The sequence below is a fragment of the Macrotis lagotis genome, chromosome X (assembly GCF_037893015.1).
Source record: "Macrotis lagotis isolate mMagLag1 chromosome X, bilby.v1.9.chrom.fasta, whole genome shotgun sequence".
In the NCBI taxonomy this organism is placed as follows: domain Eukaryota; kingdom Metazoa; phylum Chordata; class Mammalia; order Peramelemorphia; family Peramelidae; genus Macrotis; species Macrotis lagotis.
Genome location: NC_133666.1, coordinates 408,937,430 through 408,960,526, shown reverse-complemented (window position 1 = coordinate 408,960,526; position 23,097 = coordinate 408,937,430). Strand labels below are relative to the sequence as shown.

General features: G+C 34.7%; 1 protein-coding gene and 1 non-coding gene across 3 annotated transcripts in view; one reads left to right on the top strand and one right to left on the bottom strand.

Annotated features, from left to right (window-relative positions):
• The window catches only part of CXH8orf34 (chromosome X C8orf34 homolog), a 443,848-nt gene extending 427,186 nt beyond the window's left edge, over positions 1-16,662 (top strand). For both annotated transcript variants that reach the window (XM_074203923.1, XM_074203922.1), the window contains exon 14: positions 16,564-16,662. In XM_074203923.1, the coding sequence (XP_074060024.1) occupies positions 16,564-16,571 (8 nt within the window). In that variant the 3' untranslated portion in view covers positions 16,572-16,662. The remainder of the gene's footprint in view (positions 1-16,563) is intronic.
• Positions 6,692-6,798, bottom strand: LOC141503576 (U6 spliceosomal RNA). The gene has a single exon (XR_012472922.1). It is a non-coding gene; the product is annotated as a U6 spliceosomal RNA (small nuclear RNA).
• Positions 16,663-23,097: the final 6,435 nt, after the last annotated feature.

The following is a 23,097-nucleotide window of genomic DNA, read 5'->3' as shown; positions in this document are numbered from 1 at the left end:
CCACCCAACTGGCGTAATGGAAACTTAAAACTAAAGATCATTAATGTTTTGTATAGAATGAGAGAAGTATCTAACTCACAGTAAGAGAACTGACTCCTTGACTTTCATGTAACATATAGGTCTTTGTTAGTGCCCTTGTAATGCAATTCTACAAAAGAATGTCAGTGGATGAAGTAGTGAAGTAGTGATTTTTAAATACAAATGGCTTCCTTAATTTAAATGGATTATTCCATGTAGAATATATTTTTTTTTTTTACTTTTTTTTTGGCAAGGCAATGGGGTTAAGTGGCTTGTCCAACACCACACAGCAAAGTAATTATTAAGTGTCTGAGATCGGATTTGAACTCAGGTACTCCTTGACTCCAGGGCCAGTGCTCTATCCACTGTGCCTAGATGCCCCTAGAATATAATTTTAAAAGATATCTTATGTAGCTATGAAAATTTATGAGGTGAATCAATCATGAAGCATTTAAAAAAGAAAGTTAAGGACATTAAAATGACCGTTTTATTTGTTTATTTTTAACAGCTCTATTGGATGAAAAAGGGGTCAGGATTTCTACATTTAGTGAATTAGATACTGACAAATGGTTGCATCAAAAAAAGGGAGAGTTCCTCAAATTTAACTTTTTTGTCTATTTTCTCTGCTTATTAGGAAAAAATTGCATTGGAAAAAATTGTGGGGAGTTATCAGGGTGTAAATATGTAAGATCAGCAGAGAAAGAGTAAGAAAATATAGTTATGCTTGAAAAAAGGAAGTCAACTTTATTTTCTATTGCTATAACAATTGATCATTGAGATTGCTTTAACTAACTATTCTTCTTGGTATCTAAAATATGGGTTGAATGGAGGAGTTGCTACAGGACTAGGACAAAGGAAATGACTTGATCCCTGAACAGATTCTAGATTATCATTAAGGAAATTGTTGAACATATAGAAAAGTAGTTATAAAGAATTACTATGATTTCTTAAAGGACCAATAACGTCAAACCTTTTTATCTTTTTTGACAATACACAACTTCTAGATCATGACAAAACTATAGATAGACTAAATTCTTGCAAAATATTTGATAAAGAATCCTGATATTCTTGTAAAAAAGATGGAGAGATGTGATCTAGACATAATTCAATTAGATGGGCCATTAACTGATTGCATGTCAAATTAACAGAAAATCTCCTATCAAGTTCCTTGGCTTTTTGAAGCATGCTTTAAAAAAAACTCTATGATTACAATAAAGGCATAGATAGTAGTATTCTTATTAAATATGCAAAGGACACAAAGCCAAGAAAGTTAAGATTCTGAATGGGTTGGACAGGAATAGAAAACAAGAAACGATCTTTGCAGGAAGAGTGCAGGCATACCTTGGATATATTGTGGGATTGGTTCCAGACCACCATTATAAGGCAAATAGCAAATTTTTTTTATTTCCTAATGTATATAAAAGTTAGGTTTACCATAGTCTAACAGAGTTCAATAATTTTACACCTAAAAAATCAGCCATAGCTCAATTAAAATACTTTATTACTAAAAAAATGCTGACCATTTTCAGAGTCATTAGAGAATCAGTCTTTTTTTTGCTTTTGGAGGGTCTTGTCTTGATGTTGGCAATTGCTGACTGATCAGCTGTAGTTGTTGTTCAAGGTTGAAATACCTGTGACAATTTCTCAAAATAAGATAATAATGAAGTTTTCCCCATCTATTGACTCTTCCATTCACTCAAAAACTTGAAGCCATGTTGTGTTATTAATTAACCTTGCATATTTATTTGATATTTTATTTTTCCAATTACATATAATGAAAGTTTTTCACCATTCATCCACTTGCATATTTAAAAGTTACATGATGTTCTTCCAACCTCCCTTACCACTACACTCCCCTAGACTCCCATGGTGAATATTGTGCATATACATTTATGTTTAATGTGCTTGAATATTTGTCATTTTATGCATGAGGAATTAGGAATAAGGGAAAAGAAAGAATAGGAAGGAAAAAAATAAGAGAAATTTTTAAAAAATGAGCATTCAGATTCTGACTTTTGTGGGTTTTTTTCTTGGTTTGTTTTCCTTTTTTATCATCTGGATGTGATTGGCATTGCCCATAATAGGTCTCCCAGGGTGTCTAACTGAACTACTTAGAGGAACTGCATCTATCCTAGTTGTTCAATTCAAAATGTTGCTGTTAAGGTGTGCAATATTCTCTTGGTTCTGCTTGCTTCACCCAACATCAGTTCATGTAATTGTTTGCCTGTTTCTTTAGAGTTTGACCATCCTTGGTTTCTTATAGAAGAAAAGTACAGCCTAACATTCATATATCATAACTTGTTCATCCTTTCCCTAATTGATGTGCATTCCCTCAATTTCCAATTTTTTGCTATTATAAAAAGAGCTTCTATAAATATTTTGGAACTTGTGGGACTTTTCCCATTTTTTATGATTTCTCTTGGATGTGGGTCTAATATTGGTATTTCTGGGTTAAATGATATTGTCAGCTATATTGCTCTTTGGGCATAGGTTCATCTTCCTCCCCAGAATTATTGGATTAATTCACAACTCCATCAACAATGCATTAATATACCAATCTTCCTACAACCTCTCCAACATTAATTATTTTCCCTTTTTATCATCTTAGCCAATCTGATAGTTAGGGATGGTACCTCATGGTTGTTTTAATTTGGATTTCTTTAAGCAATACTGATTTGGAGGATTTTTCATATATATATATATGTGTGTGTGTGTGTGTGTGTGTGTGTGTGTGTGTGTGTGTGTGTGTATACATACATACATACTTATAGCATTATTTTTTTTTCTTTGGAAAGCTACTTGTTCACATTCTTTGACCATTTATAAATTGGGGAATGACTTGTAATCTTATAAATTTGATTCAGTTATTTATATATTTTAGAAAAGAGACCTTCATCAGAACCTCTAGTTGTGAAAATTACTTCTGTTTTTCTTCTAATCTTGGCAGCATTGAATTTATTAGTATGCAACTTTTTAATTTGATATAGTCAAATCATCTATTTTGAATTTTATAATGTAGTTTATTTCTTGTTTGACTATAACTGTCTCCCCTTTCCTTATATCTGACAGATGAGTATTTCTTGATCTATTAGACCAATAATATGTTATCTCCTTTTATGCCTAAATCCTGTACCCATTTTGACCTCTTTTTGATATATGGAATGAGACATGGGTATATGCCTAGTTTTTGCCATACTAATTTTTAGTTTTCCCAGTAGTTTTTGTCAAATAGTGACTTAATATCCCAGAAGCTAATCTCTTTAGGTTTGTCAAACTATAGATGACTATAGTCATTTACTGCTATTTCTTTTGTACCTATCCTAATTCACTGGTCCATTACTCTATTTCTTAACCAGTACCAGGCAGATTTGATCACTGCCATTTTATAGTCTCGTTTTAGATATGGTTCAGCTAGACCACCTTCCTTTACATTTTTCCCTTAATTCCCTTGATTATTCTTGACCTTTTTTTGCTACAGATGAATTTTGTTACTATTTTTTTTCTAGCTGTGGAAAATTAACTATTTAGTAGTTTGATTGGAATGGCACTGAATAAGTTATTTAATTTGAGTATAATTGTCATTTTTATTATATTAGCTTGGCCTAACCAGGAACAAATGATGTTTGTCCACATATTTAGATCTTACTTTATTTGTGTGAAAAGTCTTTTGCAATTGCGTTCATACATTTTCTGGGTTTCTCTTGGGAAGTAAATTGTCAAGTATTTTGTTTTTTTCTGCAGTTAATTTAAATGAAATTTCTCTTTCCTATTTGGATTTTGTTGTTCATATATAGAAATGCTGATGATTTAATATAACTTATTTTATATCATGGTACTTCACTGAAGTTATTCATTGTTTCAGTTTTTTAGATTATTTTCTCCAGTTCTTTAAATATACCATCATATCATTTGCAAAGAGATTTTTGCTTCTTCATTGCTAATTCTAATTCCTTTAATTTCTTTTTCTTCTCTTATTGCCAAAGCTAACATTTCTAATACCAAATTGATTAGTAATGATGATAATGGATATCCTTGTTTCATCTTGATCTTTTGGTATTTATCCTTATTACATATAATATTTGTTGGAGGTTTAGATGCTTATTATTTTAAGGAAAACTCTATTTCTATACTCTGTAATTTTTTGTTTTGTTTACCTTTTGGTTTTTTACAAGGCAGTGGGGTTAAGTGACTTGCCCAAGGTCACTCCGCTAGATAATTGTTAAACATCTGAGGTCAAATTTGAACTCGGGTTCTCCTGAATCCAGGGCAAGTGCTCTATCCTAGCTGTGCCCTCTCTAATGTTTTTAATAGGAATGGGTGTTGTATTTTGTCAAAGGTTTTTCAGCATCTATTGAGATAATCATAAGTTTTCCATTGATTTTGTTACTAGTATGTTCAATTATGTTAAGTGTTTTCCTAATATCGAATCATCCTTGCTTACCTGATATTAATTTTACCTGATCATGATGTATTATCCTAGTAATAACTTTTTGTAATCTCTTTGCCAAAAATGTATTTAAGATTTTTGCATCAAAATTCATTAAGGAGATTGGTCTATAATTTTATTTTTGTGTTATGACTTTTTCTGACTTATTGGTGTCATAAAAGGAATTTGGTAGAATTTCTTCTTCTATTTTTTTTTAGGTTTTTGTTAGGCAATGGGGTTAAGTGGCTGGCCCAAGGCCACACAGCTAGGTAATTAAATGTCTGAGGTCAGATTTGAACTCAGGTACTCCTGACTTCAGGGCCAGTGCTCTATCCACTGTGCCACCTAGCTACCTCCTCTTCTTCTATTTTTAAAATTAGTATATGTAGAATTTGAATTAATTGGTCCTTAAATGCTTGTTAATATTCACTTCTAAATCCATTTGGACCTGGAGACTTATCCTTAGGAAGTTTATTGACGGTTTCTTTCATTTCTTTTATTCTAAAATAGGGTCATTTAATTATTTTATTTCTTCTGTTACTCTAGGCAGTTTCTATTTTTGTAAATATTCATCCATTTTACTCAAGTTATCAATTTTTTTGGCATTCAGTTCAACAAAATGGCTCTGAATTATTTCTTTAATTTTCTTCTCATTTGTGGTAAGTTCACCCTTTTCATTTTTGATTTGATAATTTGGTATTCTATCTTTCTTTTAATCAGATTAACCAAAGGTTTATCTATTTTATTGTTTTTTTTCATAAAACCAACTCTTAGCTTAACTAATTAGATCACTGATTTTCTTGCTTTCAATTTATTAATCTCTCCTTTGCTTTTCAGAGTTACTAATTTGATATCTAATTGGGGATCTTTAATTTGTTCTTTTACTAGCTTTTTTAGTTGCATACCCATTTCATTGATTTCATCATTCTCTATTGCATTCCAATAAACATTTAGAGATAAAAAAATTCCCCTAAAAATTGCTTTGACTGCATCCCATAATTTTGGTATGATGTCTTATTGCTATCATTTACTTGAATGAGATGGTTGATTGTTTCTATGATTTGTTGTTTGATCCAGTAATTCTTTAAAATTAAGTTATTTAGTTTTCAATTTAGTTTTTGGTTTATCTTTCTTTGGCCTTTTATTTCATGGAATTTTTTTTTGCATCATGATCTGAGAAACATGCATTATTTATAATTATTTGATTGTAAGGTTTTTATGCCCTAGTACATAGTCAGTTTTGGTATAGGTACCATGTACTATGAAGAGAAAAAGGTGTATTATTTTCTTTCTCCATTCGGTTTTCTCCAGAGGTCTATCATATCTAAATTTTCTAAGATTTTATTCACCTTCTTAACTTCCTTCTTGTTTATTTTGTTATTAGATTTACCTAATTCTGAGAGAGAGCGAGGATGAGGTTCCCTATTATTTAAATTTTATACTCTCTGTCTCCTTGCAATTCATGCAGCTTGTCCTCTAAGAATTTAGGTGCTATACCACTTGGTGCAAATATGTTAAATAATGATATAACTTCATTGTCTATGGTACTTTTAAAGATGATATAGTTTCCTTCCTTATTCCACCCCCCCCCCCCCTTGTCTTTTTGGTTTCTGTGACACAGTAAGGTTAAGTGATTTGCCTAAGGTCACACAGCTAGGTAATTATTAAGTGTCTGAGGCCAGATTTGAACTTAGGTCCTCCTGACTATGGGGCTGGTGGTCTATCCACTGTGCCACCTAGCTGCCCCCCCTTTATCTCTTTTAATGAGATCTATTTTGGTTTTTCTGTCTGACATCAGTATCACTACCCCTGCTAATTTTTACTTCTGCTAAAGCATATTGTATTTCATTCCAGCCTTTTTGCCTTTACCCTTTGTGCATCTCTCTACTTTAAATGTATTTCTTCTGAACAACATATTATAGGATTCTGTTTTTATAATCCATTCTGCTATCTGCTATCTGTTTTATGGGAGAGTTCATATCAGTCATATTTATAGAAAAGATTACTAGCTCTGTATTTCCCTCCATGCTGTCTTTTCCCATTTATGCCTTCTCTTTCACTTCCCCTTATTTTGCTCCTTTTCCCCTTTAACTTTTCTTTTAAATTTTAACTTTAAACTTTAACTTCACTTTTACCATTCTTCTCCTTTCCTTTCCTCCCCTTCTATGTTTTCTTTTAGGTTTTTGCAAGGCAAATGGGGTTAAGTGGCTTGCCCAAGGCCACACAGCTAGGTAATTATTAAGTGTCAAAAATATGGAATGCTTCACGAATTTGCATGTCATCCTTGCGCAGGGGCCATGCTAATCTTCTCTGTATCGTTCCAATTTTAGTATATGTGGTGCCGAAGCAAGTACCCCTTCTATGTATTTTTAATCCCAATTGAGAATGTATGTTATTCCTTCTCTGGGCCAAATCTATTGAGTGGATTTACTCAGAGTTCCCAGACTCCCTTCTTTCTCTCTACTATAGGTCTTTGTGCCTCTCACCCAGTGTTATTTATCCACTAATGCCTAGCCTTCTTCTAGTAGAGTCCCTTTTGTAATGGTTTTTTTTTTTGGTTTAACCCTGTCTTATAGTTACAACCCCTCTGCCAAAATATGTTCCTTTTATCTATCTGATAGATATTCTTAAATGTTGATTGATTGATTGCTTAAATGAGTGATAAGCAATATTGCTTCATAATCACTAATTACCTTTCCCTCTTCTGTCTCATTAGAAGTGTACTTCTCAGGAGTCATAAATCAAATCAAATTATAATCTCTTTATACTTTACCCTCTTTTCAAGTGCCCTCCATGAGCACACAATTTTCATGAACCAAAGCATCTTGCAAAACGAAATCATTCCACGGATAATTTATAACCCCCCCCAAACCCACTCTCTCCAATTGTTACTAAAGTGTCAAACAAAGCAAAATCTCTTCATGTCATTTTTATTTCCAGTGCCTATAAGTACATTTTCTCCCTCCTTCTCTATAATGGTTGGTTGGTTGCTTCTTGTCTTTCATTATTGAAGAAGACCAAAATAACATCTCTATCTTTGAGAAAAATTACAATGTGTCCAACTGTGACTGATCAGCTCAGACTGCTCTATCACAGGTTGGGCACAAATAGTCCATGTGAATACCTGGACTGGATACTCTAAACTTACATTTGTCACGTTTCCTTTGAAATGCTTCAATTTTGCCCTCCTCATAGAATGCAACACCCTCACTGATGAGGACATGCCATGCTAGGCAGTATCTCCCAAACTGTACAGTCAATTCTAAAGTTCTTCAATGAGACATTCAGGGTGTCTTGGTATCACTTCTGATCTCTTTGTGAGTGCTTGCCCTGGGTGAGTTCTCCATAAAATAATTTTGTTTGTTTCTTTGTTTGGGATGTTTTTGGCAATTTCATATCTGACATTCTAACAATGTGTCCAGCCCTTCATATTTGTACTCTATAGTAATGTTGGAATTCTAGGCAGTTTAGCCAGAGAAAGGACCTCAGTGTCTGTTATCTTCTCCTGCCAGGTGATCTTCACCATCTTCCTAAGACAATTTAAATGGAAGTGATTCTGCTTTCTGACATGTCCTGTTAGACTGTCCAGGTTTCACAGGCATATAGTAATGAGATCAACAAAACACCTCTGTAGACCTTTAGTTTTGTAGCCAGTCTAATTCTCCTTCTACACATACTGTCTTTTGTAGCCTTACAAAAGAGCTAGCTCTGGCAATGTGAGTGTCAACCTCATTTTCAACATGTACCTCCTTGGAAGGGACACTTTCAGGGTGAGTGAACACAGTACTCAAAACTTCTCCATTTGTGTAATCGATGGTTCTACATATGAATGCTGTGGTGCTGTTTCAAGGAGCACCTGTCTTTTCTTGGTGTTAATTGTTAGACCAAAATTAGACAAGCAGCAGAGACTCAATCCATACTTCGTTGCATTTCAGCTTCAGAGGCTATATTTGAATTCACAATCATCTACAAACAGAAAATCATGCACCAACACTCCCTCTACTTTGGTCTTGACTTGTAGCCTTTACAAGTTGAATAATTTGTCATTAGTAAGGTAGCTGACCTTGAGGCCATGTTCATTCTTGATGAATGCATTTGACAATATGACTGAAAACATCATGATAAAAAGTATGGGAGCAAAGTTACATCCTTGGTTTACTCTATTGGTGACTAGGAAGACTTGAGAGCATCATCCACTATTCAGAACCCAAGCATGCATGCCATCAGGAAATTGACATACAATACTAATGGACTTCTCTGGGCAACCACATTTTAACATAATTTTCCATAAATCCTTGTGACTGACAGTATCAAAGGCCTTGGTCAGATCTGCAAATGTTGTATACAGACCTCTGTTCTGTTTCTGACATTTTTTCTGGAGTTGTCGTGCAGCCAATACCATATTGATTATTCCTCTATTCTTCCAGATGAAGGATCAGCCTTTTGAGATGGACTCTGGCAAGAATCTTAACAGCAATGACTAAAAGCAAAATCCCCCTGTGATTTTCACCAGAGAATCTATTCCTGTTACCTTTATAGAGATGGACAATGGAGGCATCCTTGAGTTCTTGGAGAATAACCTCTTTATGCCATATAACCTGTAACATTTCAGTCACTTTTTGGATGAGAAATCGACCCCCCCCCTTACACCTTGTAGATCTCAACTGGAATAGAATCAACACCATGTTCTTTGCCACTTGAAAGGAGCATAATGACATTCAAAAACCTCTTCTTCAGTTGGAACTTCAGCTAGGGATTGATTGAATTCAACTTGAATCAATGGCTTCTTCATTGATTGATGATGGTCTGTTATGGACGTGTTCAGCTCATTTCTTTAGGATTAATTTCCTCTCTTTAATCCATATGGATTGGCACTGAATAGTTGGGATGTACCATATGTCATTGGTCCATAAATAACTGTCTGGGCATCATAAAAGAATTTTGGTTTGTTACTGTCTGCAAAATATTGAATTTCATCTGCTTTCTTACTGATCCAAGAGTCCTGCAACCCTCTAAGCTTCGCTTGGACTTTACTTTTAATGGAATTTTAAAAAAGCCTTCTTTGAAATGGATGATATATCCTGCTGGTAAACCCTGTGGAGTTCTCATTTTTTTTCATTTAGCAGCTTCTGTATTTTCCCATTATTTCCATCGAACCATTCTTGATATTTGTGACTATTCTGACCCAGATGAGCAAATACAGTACTATACACCAGATCTCTGAAAGCTGCCTACTCCTTTTATGCTCCATAATTGCCAAATGTGTGTTGACTCTATTTTCCCTCCATGTTAGCAAACTGTCCCCACTAGAGAGATACTCTAATCTCTTGACATTAATTGTTCTAGTATTCATTTTGCCTTGGGGCCACCATTTTGGTTGAATATGAATATTTAGCTTGGAGAAGATGAGTCTAATCAGTTTAGCACTTTGCCTTCATTACTTCACTCTGCCACACATTGCCTTCATCACTTTCACATCCGTCTGTCCTCCTTATAATCACATAGTCTAATCAATGTCAATGTTTACTACAAAGGTGCAACCAGGAAATTTAATTGCTTTTAGGTAAATGTGAAGACTGTTTATGATGAGGTCATGAGCTGCACAAGTCTTCAGTAGAAGGTGATCATTGCTGTTGCCGTTCCTACTCCATTTCTCCCAAGGACTCTCCCATGTTTGGTAATCTGAGCCTACACTAACATTAAAGTCACCCAGAATTATAAACTTGTCGTCTTTTGGTACATTGATGATAAGTCTTCAGGTCTTCATGAAATTGTTCTTTAACTTCATCAGTGTTCATCATGGGTGGGAACATAGGCACTAATGATGGTGGCATGGCATTTTCCTGGAAGTGGTAATATCATTGTCATGAACTTGTTCACTCCTTTTGGCAGGTCTTCAAGCATGATGACTAGATTAGTTTTGATTGCAAATTCTATCTCAGCTTCACTTTTTTCCCCTTTCACTGCTGCCACTCCAGTATCTAGCTCTGACTTCGTTAAGCTGGCCTGCATTTGCCAGCTTTTTTTTTTTTTTTTTCACTCAGGGCTACTATTTGGATACCGTATCTTCTGAGTTCTCTAGCAACAAGAGCTGTTCATCTTTCAGTTCTATTGGATCTGTGTTATCTATGAGTGTGAGCACATTCCATGCCACAGATGGTGGGTGGAATATTCTTTGAAGAAGTTTTTCTAGATTTTTTTGTGTTTCAACCACATGGTGGGATTTCTCCACCTGCAACAGAAATCAGGCTAGAGTTGAGTAAATGGAAATTTTAAGACACCTTTTTTGCCACTCCTTGTATTAGGAGGTGAGCAGTGTGATCCTTAAAAGGGCTGCTTAGTCATCTGGGGGTTGCTAAATATCACTGCTGCTTTCAGTGGAGAAATGACCCTATGGCCTTGGGCCACCTGTGTTCAAGATTGTGACTATAATTTCCAGTATATCTGCACCTGCTGCTTCATCATTTGCCTGTCACTACAGGACTTTGAGGAATGGTTATGAGTAATGTCTTTTGTTGCATGTGTAAATTGGATTAAAATGAGGCAGACCTGAAGGAAGTTATCTGCCTCACTCTCTCTTCCAAAGTCATCATTATCCAGCATAGCAAGACAGAGACAAGACAACTGGTGATGGTTTTAGATGTAGTGGATGACCATGACTTCTTTGATGTATAACCAAACTCTAAGCACTCCATAGCACTTGTTTCAGCTGGCTTCATGACTGTTGGAATGAACTATTCTCCTCTGCCCATTCCACTAATGAAATACTGCACATGCTTGGGGGATACTTCCCACTACTCACTGTTGAAGTTGAGACTTCCTCAGTTACCCTCAACCTGATTTAGCCCGCTTTACAAAATGGTTTACCAGGGTGTGCTACAGCTTCTTGGAGCCATAGGTGAGAGTTCAGTGGCTCAGATGGACATCAAAAGTGGAAAGCAGCCCTGAAGAGGTCTCAGCAGCCTGCATACCAGGGTACTAGGCTTTCTTGAACACACCCTACACTCCTTCTCTATAATACTCCAATCATAGCCATATACCCCTTCCCAACCAAAGTATCAGGTATACTCTTTTCCTCTGTCCCTTGAAAACGCAAACCATGGTATCATATGTAAAACCATATTTAACTAAAGCATGGATTATCATGTCCTAATCACGTTATGACCATTCAGTCTAAGTACACCTTCCCCTTGCACCTATTATACTACAACTCTATTTAACAATGGTATCTAGTCAAGTAGGGTCATTTCTGATTTCATTATATGTAAAGACTCTAAGTACCCTAAATACTGGGACACTCTGAAGGTCTCTCAAGGACTTTAGAGTTAATTGTAAGGTATGTGAGACACTGGGTCAGGATTGCCCATTATAGGGTATCCTCTTCGGAGAATGTGCTGAGCTCTATGAGCAAGGCAGAATTAGAATAGATCAAAGGAAATCTGAGATACACAAGTTTAACATGAACATCCCAGGTGTTCACCTGGACTATTAGTTCCCTACCGGTGGTACAGCATTCCAATTGGTCTGATCAGTCACAGTTAGAGATATAGTAATTTGTCTTAAACATAATGATATCATTTTGACCTTCTTCAATAATGAAGAACAATAACTAACCATGACAGATTGCCCAAGTACTATCCATTCAACTATATTCAAACCTTTAAGTATCCTAAGAGAAAGACAATTCTCAAGTGATTATAAATATCATCTACCTTTGTAGGGATATATACAATTAGCATTTATTTTTTCCCCTTTCCATTTACCTTGTCATGCATCTATTGAGTCTTTTATTTGAAGATCCAATTTTCTGTTTAGTTCTGGTCTTTTTATTGGAAGATTTTGGATAACCTTTATTTCAATGAAAATTCATCTTTTCTCCTGACAGAAGATTTTGATTTTTGCACGGTAGTAAATTCTTGGTTGTAATTCAAGGTCCTTTGTTCCCTGAAATATCATATTCTGAGCCCTCCAATCCTCGAGTGTTAATGTTGAAGCTGATAATCCCTAATTCTGATTATACTTCCTTTGTATTTAAATTGCTTCGTTTTTTGGCTGCTTTCAGTATTTTCTCCTTTATTTGAGAATTTTGGAATTTGGTTCTGATTGTCTTTGTAGTTTTTTCTTGGAATGTCTTTCTGGAGGTGTTCTGCATATTCTTTCAAGGACTATTTTGTCTTCTTGATCTAGTAAGACAGTTTTCCATGATTATTTCCTGGAAGACTTTTCCAGGCTCTTTCTTTCATCTAGGCTTTCTGATAGATCAATAATTCAAAAATTATCTCTCTTGGATCTATTTTCCAGGGCATTTGTTTTTCTTAAAAGATACTTTATGGGGTTTTTTCAGCCATGTGGTGGTGTTTGATGGAATCTTGGGGTATCATCGATTCATTAGTTTCTATTTTGCCCAATTCTAATTTTTAGAGTTTTATTTTCTCCAGTTATTGTTTGTGTTTCCTTTTCCAATTGTTAAATTTTACTTTTCAGTGAGTTGTTTTCCTTTTTCATTTGGTTAATTTTACTTTATAATGAGTTGCATTCTCTTTCTATTTGGTCAATTTGACATTTAGATGAGTTGCATTATTTTTCCAGTTGGTTATTTTTACTTTTAAAGGAGTTGATTTCTTTCTTGTATGGCCCTAATTTCTTTTTTTCATTTTTCTTCTTCCGCTCTTCTTTAGTTTATATAATCTTGTTTAAGCTCTTCTATGATGTTTTGAATTTGAGCTCAATTTAAAAACTCCTTTGATATTTCCCATGTAGGTAATTCGTCACTGCTTTCTTCTTCTGAGATGACATTTTTATTGTCTCTATCTGAATACTAGCTTTCTATGGTTAGAGCTCTTTTTGGGTTTTTTTGCCCATTTTGATAGTTGAGGTCTGTTCCTGGGGTATAGGGAGTATAATCTAGAGATTTATGTGCTGGGTCTGCTGTCTAATCCCTGGTTTATTGCTTAAGATATTTCCTATACAGTGGTTTGTTTCCTCCTTTATGTCCAAGCTCTGCCTTTGTTCTAAACCCAGTCCTGTCTGTTGCTCCAGTGGTCCCACAATTCAGATTTTGTCTGGGTATGGGACCTTCCCTGCTGGCCTACTAGCTCACTGCCAAGTCCTGGGCTCCTAACTTGCTGCCCAGGACATGAGCTGCACTGTGACTAGAAGCTTCCTGCTAGCTTTCCTGCTTTCCTGCCTAGCTGGGTTTTACTTCCCCTTTTCCCTCAATGAGAAAGTGCTTAATTGAAGATGATCCATGATGTCTACAGCTGAAAACTTGTTTCAATTTTCTTTCTTTTTTTTTGGGGGGGGGATCTGTAACTTTAATATCTGTGTAGAGGTTTCATTTAACATTGTATAGGGAAAAGCTCTAGAAGCATATTAACATTTTTAGATCTGCCTGGAAATCCGAATTAAACTTATTTCAATATTGCTGTATCAGAGGAAATAGGGAGGCCCAAGGAAAAGGAATGACTGGTCAGTGGAACAATCAGAACAAAAATGTTTATCAATTAAGTTAACCTTCATCTATGGGTGCAGTTCTTAGTACCCTGAAACAATTGCAATGATAACATCAAAGATCTCTGAATATAAAATCATCATATAGACCTAATAAAAATTAAGACTGAAACATTGAAAGAATTACAAGATGTGACACAGAGAAGCAATGTGAGCACTTGCTACTGGAAAAATTGTGTTAATAGACTTATTCTATGGAGGGCTGCTGGAAACCTTCAATATGAAAAAACAAATACATAGTAACAATGAAAACCCCCACAATGCCTACAGAGTACAATAAAGCAATACACAATAAAATTAGTTAAAATTTTATTAACTTGGAGTTTTATTTTGGCATGGCAATGGGGTTAAGTGACTTGCCCAAGGCCTCACAGCTAGGTAATTATTAAGTGCCTGAGGTCAGATTTGAACCCAGGTACTCCTGACTCCAGGACTGGTACTCTGTCCACTGTGCCACCTAACCTCCCCAATTTGAATTCTTAAGAATAAATTTACTAGGAATAAATTTAAATCTTATACTTTGATGCAAAAAGTTGGTTTCAAAATGATTTAGCAGAAATTATATTAAGACATCATATTATTGGAAAATGATTAAATGTTCAATGCAAGTCAGTTTTGGAAAGTGGCGTGCCAAAAAACTTCTTACATAATATCCAGACAGACATAATTTTCAGGAATAGGGAGGTAATAATTTCTTTGCACTCTGACTTCTTCAGGTCATATTTCAGGCTATAATGTTTATTTCTGGCCACTATAAGTAAAGATAAAATTCCAAAAGTTAGAACATATTCAGAGTAAGTCAAGCAAAATAGCTTATGGTCCTTGAGTCTATGTCATACAAAGATTCCTTAAAAGGACTGGAGAAGACACACAAAATCATGGTATCTGTCTTCAAGAAGTTTAAGGGCTGTTATCTATAAGACATTAGACTTATTTCCTCTATATAAGACACTCCCATGTATAAGATGCACCTTAATTTTGGGATCTGAAATTTGAAAAAAATGAATTACAGAGGGCAGCTAGGTTGTGCAGTGGATAGAGCAGTGGCTCTGGAGTCAGGAAGACTTGAGTTCAAATTCAGACTCAGACACTTAATAATTACCGAGCTGTGTGATCTTGGGCAAGTCACTTAACCCAACTGCCTTCCATAAATTAAAAAAAAATTAATGTATTACATAAAGCTATTAAACTCAAATTTTATTCATCATGAAATTCAAGGACCTTTTGCTCATAGCTTTCAGGCATCTTTTAGGCAAGTCTGGTGCATGGACGCATGCTTAGTCCTGACATTCTGTTTCATGAGCTTGAAGCCCAATCAGTCACTTCTTTTTCATCAGCAATTCTTCTTGCCTCCATCTATGACCCTTTGCTCTTCAATCCATCTCTTCAATTCCCTCTCTAAATCAGGCCATTTGGCTGATTTGCCTTTCATGGCCTTCTTCTGTACTGGTATTATCAGTAGGGTTTCTTCTTCTTCCTGTAGCCAGTCTTGGATTGTTTTCTCAATTGGAGGAGGACCAAAATTATTATATTCAGTAGTACAATTTCCATTCACTTATGCAAACTGGATCACTTTGAACTTGAATTCAGCACTATATAAAATATTTTCTGAGCCATTTCTAGACAAAAGAAGGCAAAATGTAACCTAATATACTGGTAGCAAATATGAAACAATAAGCACAAAGACAACAAGCACGAAAAGCGGGAAATGCAAGTAAAAAAATCTACAACCACTGAATAAGATGTTTCCAGTTCTTAGACCCCAAACTTTTCAAAAAGGAGTGCATCTTATATGTGGGGAAATGAACTACTTTGTCACTAGAAGGCAGAACCAGTAGAGTTAGGCAAGAAGGTATAAAGAGACAAGGCACAGAATGACAATTATAACTTAAAGTAGGTCGGTCCGACCTTACTTTTAAAAGTTTTTATTGAAATATTAGACAACAAATTTTGAGTTACCATTTTGAAGTTTTTTTTGGCAGGCATTTGCCCAAGGCCACACAACAAAGTAATTATTAAGTTTCTGAGGTTGAATTTGGACTCAGGTACTACTGACTCCAGGGTGGGTGCTCTATCCACTGAGCCACCTAGCTGCCCCTACCATTTTGAAGTTTTAGTAAACCCATAGGCAGGCCTCATAAAATTGCCCTGCAGGTCACATGTATTTTGAACATCCCTTACTAAAAGAGATTAGAAAGTAGTAGCAAAAAGAAAAATACCCATATGCAAAGTTAGCAAATAATTATCTAGGAACACTGTCTTAGTGGTCATAATTTCTTTCAATCTTCTCATATTGTGGGTCCTTTCTAGGACTTTTTGGAAAGAACTTCTATGGAGAGCATTAGGTCGGTAGCAAGTCATTTTGAAAGGGTCAAAATTTTTCCTGCCACTATGCCCCCTTTCAAAACCTTATTTTAAATGTAGTCAAGTAACAGTGTTGCAAAATTAATTGTATCATTTGAAAAACATCATATACCTCTGGTCATCGTAAATCATGTATACTGGATATGTATACATATATATATATATAATTTAAATGTAGATATAAGTTTTGTTTTTTAAAATATTGTTATCTATCTATTAAATTCTCTCTCTCTCTCTCTCTCTAGGTATGTGAAGTTGATAGAAGAAAAGACACATACTGATTAAAGAAATTATCAATTACTGAAGTTAACTTACAGATCTGCTTTTATGTGTACAAATAACTTAAAGAATGGTTATTTTTCTAATATAAATAGGAAAAAAAGAATTAAAATTACCAGTGATGCTGAAACGTGAAATCACAGAACATTAAACAAACTATGGCACAGAAACTTTGAGGAGTTTAGTCTTAACTGCTGCTCTTAACATGTAATTAGTGTTCTGGGATTTAGTAAGTCAACTTCTGGTTATTTTAGATGGAAACTTAATATGTTAAATATTGTCCATGGCAAGTGACTTTGCTTAAAGACTTTCTGTATTTTAACCTGCCTAGGGGTTTTTTTTACTCCTTATATTTTTATAATATTTTCTCATTTTTTAGATTAATAAACATTAACATATTTACCCATGTGTGCCAAAATGTACCATTCAAGTTTCATGGAGTTAGATGTTTAGTCACTGTTATGTGCACTGTGTTCTTTGTGGCATTATGTAATTACTTCTTTTTAAAGTATTTAATCTTATTTTTCTAAAAAAGAGGAGAAATACTCATGGTGAGCAGATATATAAGGAATGAAATGCATGCAAAATAAAATCAAAATTATGAATGAACAGTGTTTGTCCATATATTCAGTTTTGAATACTGTTCATATGATCTTTTTAAAAAAGATTACTTATACTCACACTTTTAAACATGTTTATACACTCATGCTCAACAGCCATTTGATGTTAACAAACTAGTAGCTACCTTGGGCATGTTTTCCATTTGTTTTCTTGTTTGTCTCAAGTTACCTGTGTTTGTTTGTTGTATTTTATAATATAAAACTGTATAGTTAAATTGCATGCATAATAGTTATCCGAAAAACTGGTCAAAAAAGCCACTACATGGTTAAAAGAATAAAAAAAAAATGAAACCGGATCGTTGGAATAATCTAGAAGTATGAATATTCATTTCCCCCATTGAAATTCAGTTATGTTTTGGGAAGTAAAGATTCATGAAAATAATGTTTATAAAAATAACCTTAAGAAAAAGCATGGTATTTAACTTAAAAACATAAAAAGGATAATTTATGAGTTTAGTCAAGTAGATATATATATATATATATATATATTGAATATACATATATATATATATATATATATATACACACACACACATATATAATCCAAGGGAAGGTAAAAATCTAAAGTTGTCTTCTGAGTTAATTCTTTGTCTCTAGAGAAATTAATACAGTAATTATTATTTTAGGGGTATTTTTTGCAAGGCAAATGGGGTTAAGTTGCTTGCCCAAGGCCACACAGCTAGGTAATTATTTAGTGTCTGAGACTGGATTTGAACCCAGGTACTCCTGACTCCAAGGGCCGGTGCTTTATCCATTACACCACCTAGATGCTCCATTAATACAGTAATTATTGAGGAGAGATAGTTAAATAGTCTATTTTAAGAATTTTTTTAGAATTTGACTTGTTTGCTAACTTGGTGACCTCTTCTATTTTTTTAATCACCTTACAACCAGGTACTTTAAGTCTGATGTGACTCAATATTTTAAACTTATTTCCATTTGCTTGTTTCTTTATGGAAATGACAGTATTTTATTTGCCTAAAAACATGCTGAATTCATACAGGAATCATTTTTTCCCTAGCCTTAAAGTTGCTTCATTTTACCTGTTTTCTAATCTCTAACCACTTTTTGGTAGGAATCTTCATAGCCTGAAATATATACTGGGGTTGTTGGAAATATTTTCCAGACCTCAACTGGAAAATTCACAAGTTACCATTAGCTAATGAAGGAGATGTTAAGCTTTATGAGAATTCAGTTTTCCCCACAGTTGTGCCAATGCTTCAGAACTGTAGTTCATATTTTGCAGTCTTAGAATTAGACTGATCTAGGCCCCTTTTTATTGTGGAATCAGCACCCAATATTCATATGCTTTCAGAGAGTTTTGACAGGAAAAAATTTCCAATGGCCATAACTTTAACCCTAAGAGGAAATGTCAAGAGTAAATCTTGCCATGTACATTGCCCAGTATGCAAGTCAGGTCCTACATATGCCTTTGCCAGAATTCCTGAGTTATTCACAATACCAGTAAGTATGACATAATAATCCAAATCAATACTGCCTAGGCTGGTGTAGATAGAAAATTTGATTACTTAATAATACTGAAAAGAAACTGAAGAAGGAATGACTTTTCTCTATATATTCTTTATGTCCCATGAATATTTGAGGAGTTGCCTTATTGCAAAATTCTTAAATATGACTCTACTATTTGTGTTTATTCTTATATCCCTGTCCAAACAGGGACAAAACAACAAAAACAACAACTTTCAATTAGTTGGATCTCAGTTACACTTTTAAGTTTTGTTCTGTGTTTTTTTAAATACTTGGGGATACCTACTAAGATATAGATAGCAAAATCCCAACCAAGGCAATTTTCTCAGTCACAAATTTATTTGCAGATGAGTGCATCTCTGGGGAGAGGTCATCCTTTAACTCCAAGAATATTGTGAGTCCAAGAAACTAATTTCCCAAAACCAAATAATTATTTTTCTAATAATGCAATTCCATAAATACTACCTTTTAATTGTGCAAATACTTGGATCACCTGTTACTAGAATCTCAACCTTTGAACATCCCTCCTGATTGGAAAATTTCCAACATTAAGAGATTCAGTCTAAGTAAACCAGAATAAGGTAAATGAATATTATTTTGGAGAGAGAAGGAGGTAGAAGAAGAGCTTTTTGGGAAACAAGCTTCAAAAAAAAATTGAGGGCAATGGAGGTGATCTAAACGTGCACTTGACAAAGGAGACCAACCATACACACTGCATCTAGGAAGAAGAATGCTGAAAACTTCTCTTTCCAAGTCATCTATTCCTGTAAACACTCCTAAGATTGGAAGGAGAAGTTTACAATCTGCTCTTCTAACTATGCTTAGTCTAGGAGCCTTATTTAACAAGTCAACAGGAACTTCTCAAAGGAATGATAACAAGCTCAAGATATCTCTTCCTATGGGTGGAGGGTATAAACAAACCACAGCTGTAGGACTGGTAAGTATATGGAGAATTAGAAATAGTGTCCTAGGTGGAAAAATAGAAAACATTCTATCATGGTCAATTCTTGGTTGTAGTGTCTGTCCTTTTCTAACTTTGAGAATTTTTCCCCTTTGCTTATTTATTTAAGACATAAACACTGACCAAAATCACCATGATGTCCAGCTGTTAAGATTTCAGAACTTACCTCCAGATAAACTCATTAATATGGTACTCCAACCTGTGTATTGCATGGAAACTTTGAATAAGTGATGCTTTAGTTTCGTTTCCCTTTCTTTGAGAGTCATCAGACACTACATCTACATGATTAACAAGACCATGAAGGAGTATATTTGGAGTTTATTTAAAAGAAAATAATGTTACACAATATTTTAAGGTACATTGTTTATGTTCCCCCCCACACAATTGGGTAGTGGGAGATGGAATTCACTAACCAGAGCTAATGTAGTTACACCAATGTATTTGATACTGGAAAAGAGACTCACCTCAGATGTTTAAACCAATATAATCACAATTGTAGTGACAAAACACCAAAGATTTTGTTTAGATCTTTTCACCATGAATTCCCTTTCAGGGAAGCAGGCATGGTTTGTTATGCTTCAAGCATCAATTTCGAGACTTGTCTTGGATTCGACATTTGGGGATAATTATTATCCTATGAAAAACTCATTTGATCCCTCTGCTTTTGTTCCCACTGGTCTTTAGTCTGTGAACACTTTCCATTTACTTATTATAGAATTGAGATGTGTCTGTTCCCTCCATTATGAAAAATGACTGATGTTTGAGTTTGATATTGCAAAGCAGAGAAAGGAGTAAAAGCTGCTTTAGGGGTCTTTGATGGTTCATCATTAAGGTTCACAAAAGGGAATTTTTTATATAAAGATGAAATGTCTAGTGTCATACTGAATCTAACTGATGCTATGAATATATTTCTTTAACAAAGGAGATTTGAATATCTACATAGCTCTGGATTAGTAAATTAAAGCCATTTTTTTTATCCTGCCACCTCATCAATATCACAAGTATTTTCTAACCTCTTATGTTGAAAGTTAATGTTGATTTTAAAGGATTCCTGAATCACTTAAGTGTCATATATAGTTATAAAAAAATTTTTAAGAATAGTTACTGGTGTGTAATGTCAGTTAATGAACAACAACGGAATGACTTTAAAGGCAACTTTTCAATTCACTTATCATAAACAGCTTGGAAATAGAGAGGGGAAACAGAGTCCCCTTTGTCTGAAAGGATTTAAAGTCATTCAAACCAGTAATTTTGGGGGGAAATGATACAGTCAGTTTGTGTCTGATAATGGAAGAATATAAAACATCAGATGAGCAAATGACTGAGATTTGCTGACATTATGGCCTAATAAATCTACCCCTGTGTTGGGAGACCTATATTATGCAAAATTCTAAGCAGGGAGGAATGATATTCATACAACTAACATTTATATAGTGATTTATTTTGTGAGGGGAAGTTGATGAGGAAAGAAGTAATAAGATTTGTAATTTCCCTGATACAGGTGAGAAAAAATACTCTTACCTAGAAGGTAACTTGCTATAATATTAGGCAAAGAAAAACTCATTTAATCCCTATGCTTTTGTTCCCTCTGGTCTTTGCTTTACTCTGTAATTAATTTTCATTCATTTATTATAGGAATGAGCTGTGTCTATTTCATTTGTTATGAAAAATGGTCTGTACAATAACTAGATCACAGGACCAGTATGTGTTAGTGATCCTGACTCCAAGGCTAGCTATCTGTTCATGATGACATGTTTCCTCTTCATAATGCTTTAATTGCTGCAAAGTACTATACATTAAGGAAGCTTTCTTGATAATATTGAATTTATTTAAGACTTTAGCTCCTCAATGTACTCGAGAGCACATTATTATAGCCAGCTTATTGTATATACTTACTTTTTTGTAAAGGTGGGCTACTTAAAACCAAGAAAAGCAATCTGTTCCATTTTGAGAAACAAACCCACTTAAGTTTTGACTCTAATTGAATAAACTCTAGATTGAGTTCCTGGTTATCTTTTTGATGAACCATTCCTTTAAAAATCACCTCTTGAAAGCTCTGGTTCTAATTCTCCTGAGGCTCAGTGCAGACACCCCCCCCCCCAGATGAGGGGTTTAGGTACTTAATAAATGATTGTTGAATTGAATGAGTCCCTGAGCCATATCTATTAATGCCTTGGAATACCATTTGGATTTGGAAAGAGCCCAATCTGATCTCCCTTCTCTTATGGTACACAGCAGTATTAGTGAGCATTTTATAGAAATGTTGGAGGATGTTGTTATTCCAAAGAAAGGCAGATTAAATGTCAATCCAAGATTAGTCTGCTCTTGAGTTATGCCAAGTTTCATGGTTTGAATCTCAAAAAATATGTATAGTGGGGAGGGTGTGTGTGTGTGTGTGTGTGTGTGTGTGTGTGTGTGTGTGTGTGTTTTGACAGGTCAGATTGATAAGTCACTTCATTTTGGTTTGTAGATCTAGGGGCCTTACTTTGATTTGGGGTTTAAATGACCCTAAAGCCTCAAGAAAGAATTGAGTTTCAACTGGAAAAATAAGGGATTTGGGCTTTTAGAAAAGATCACAAATCTCAAAAGGACTTTGGGGTTTGTCAAATCAGCTGAGAAGAACTTGTGGCGTGGTGGTTAGGCCCCAACACTGGAATACCAGCTCTTACTGGAACTGTCTGAATTCATCTGCAAGTCACTCACTGTCCCAGAACCTTTCTTTCTTCTAATCTTAATTTCTGTTGGAAAAATGGCATGTTTGGGAAAACTCTTTTGTGCACTAGGAAGAAAAATCTAGACCAGTAACTTTAGGGTAGAAGATTTTCAATAATTTTTTACTTTACTTTGGAACAAATGTGGAGTTGCAATGACAAAAAGATCGACTAAGATCAAGAGCAGCTGCTGAGAGTTGGCAGATATGACTATTCTCTTATAAAATGAAAATAAAAAAACATTTAAAAATATTATATCCTAAGGGGGCCTTTAGGGATTCTAGAAGTTTCAGCAATAAAACCTGACTATTATCAAACATTTTCTAGTTTTCAATGACATCTGATTAAATAATCAATGGTTTCTCTGAACTTTGGTCTACCTAAGTAATGAAAATAAGGCAGAATTTTTCACTTAAGCACAACTACTTCCATGCTTCAATGGACCCATGTTTTTACCATTGTAAATATTTTTCCTACAAAGTAGATCATGACCTTCTCCACTCCCTCTTAACCTGTATGATTCATATCCTCTAGAAATCTTTCTCTAGGAATCTCATTAAAGGATCTGACCAAAGCACTTGAGGCATTCCCCTATTCGTTGTTTGGTTTCCACTCTAAAATATTTAATGGATACCAGTCCAGAAATTTTATTGTCCCAGCAGTCATCGCTACCTCTTGATGCATGTTTGATCTATTTCCCTTTCTGTATATATACATATT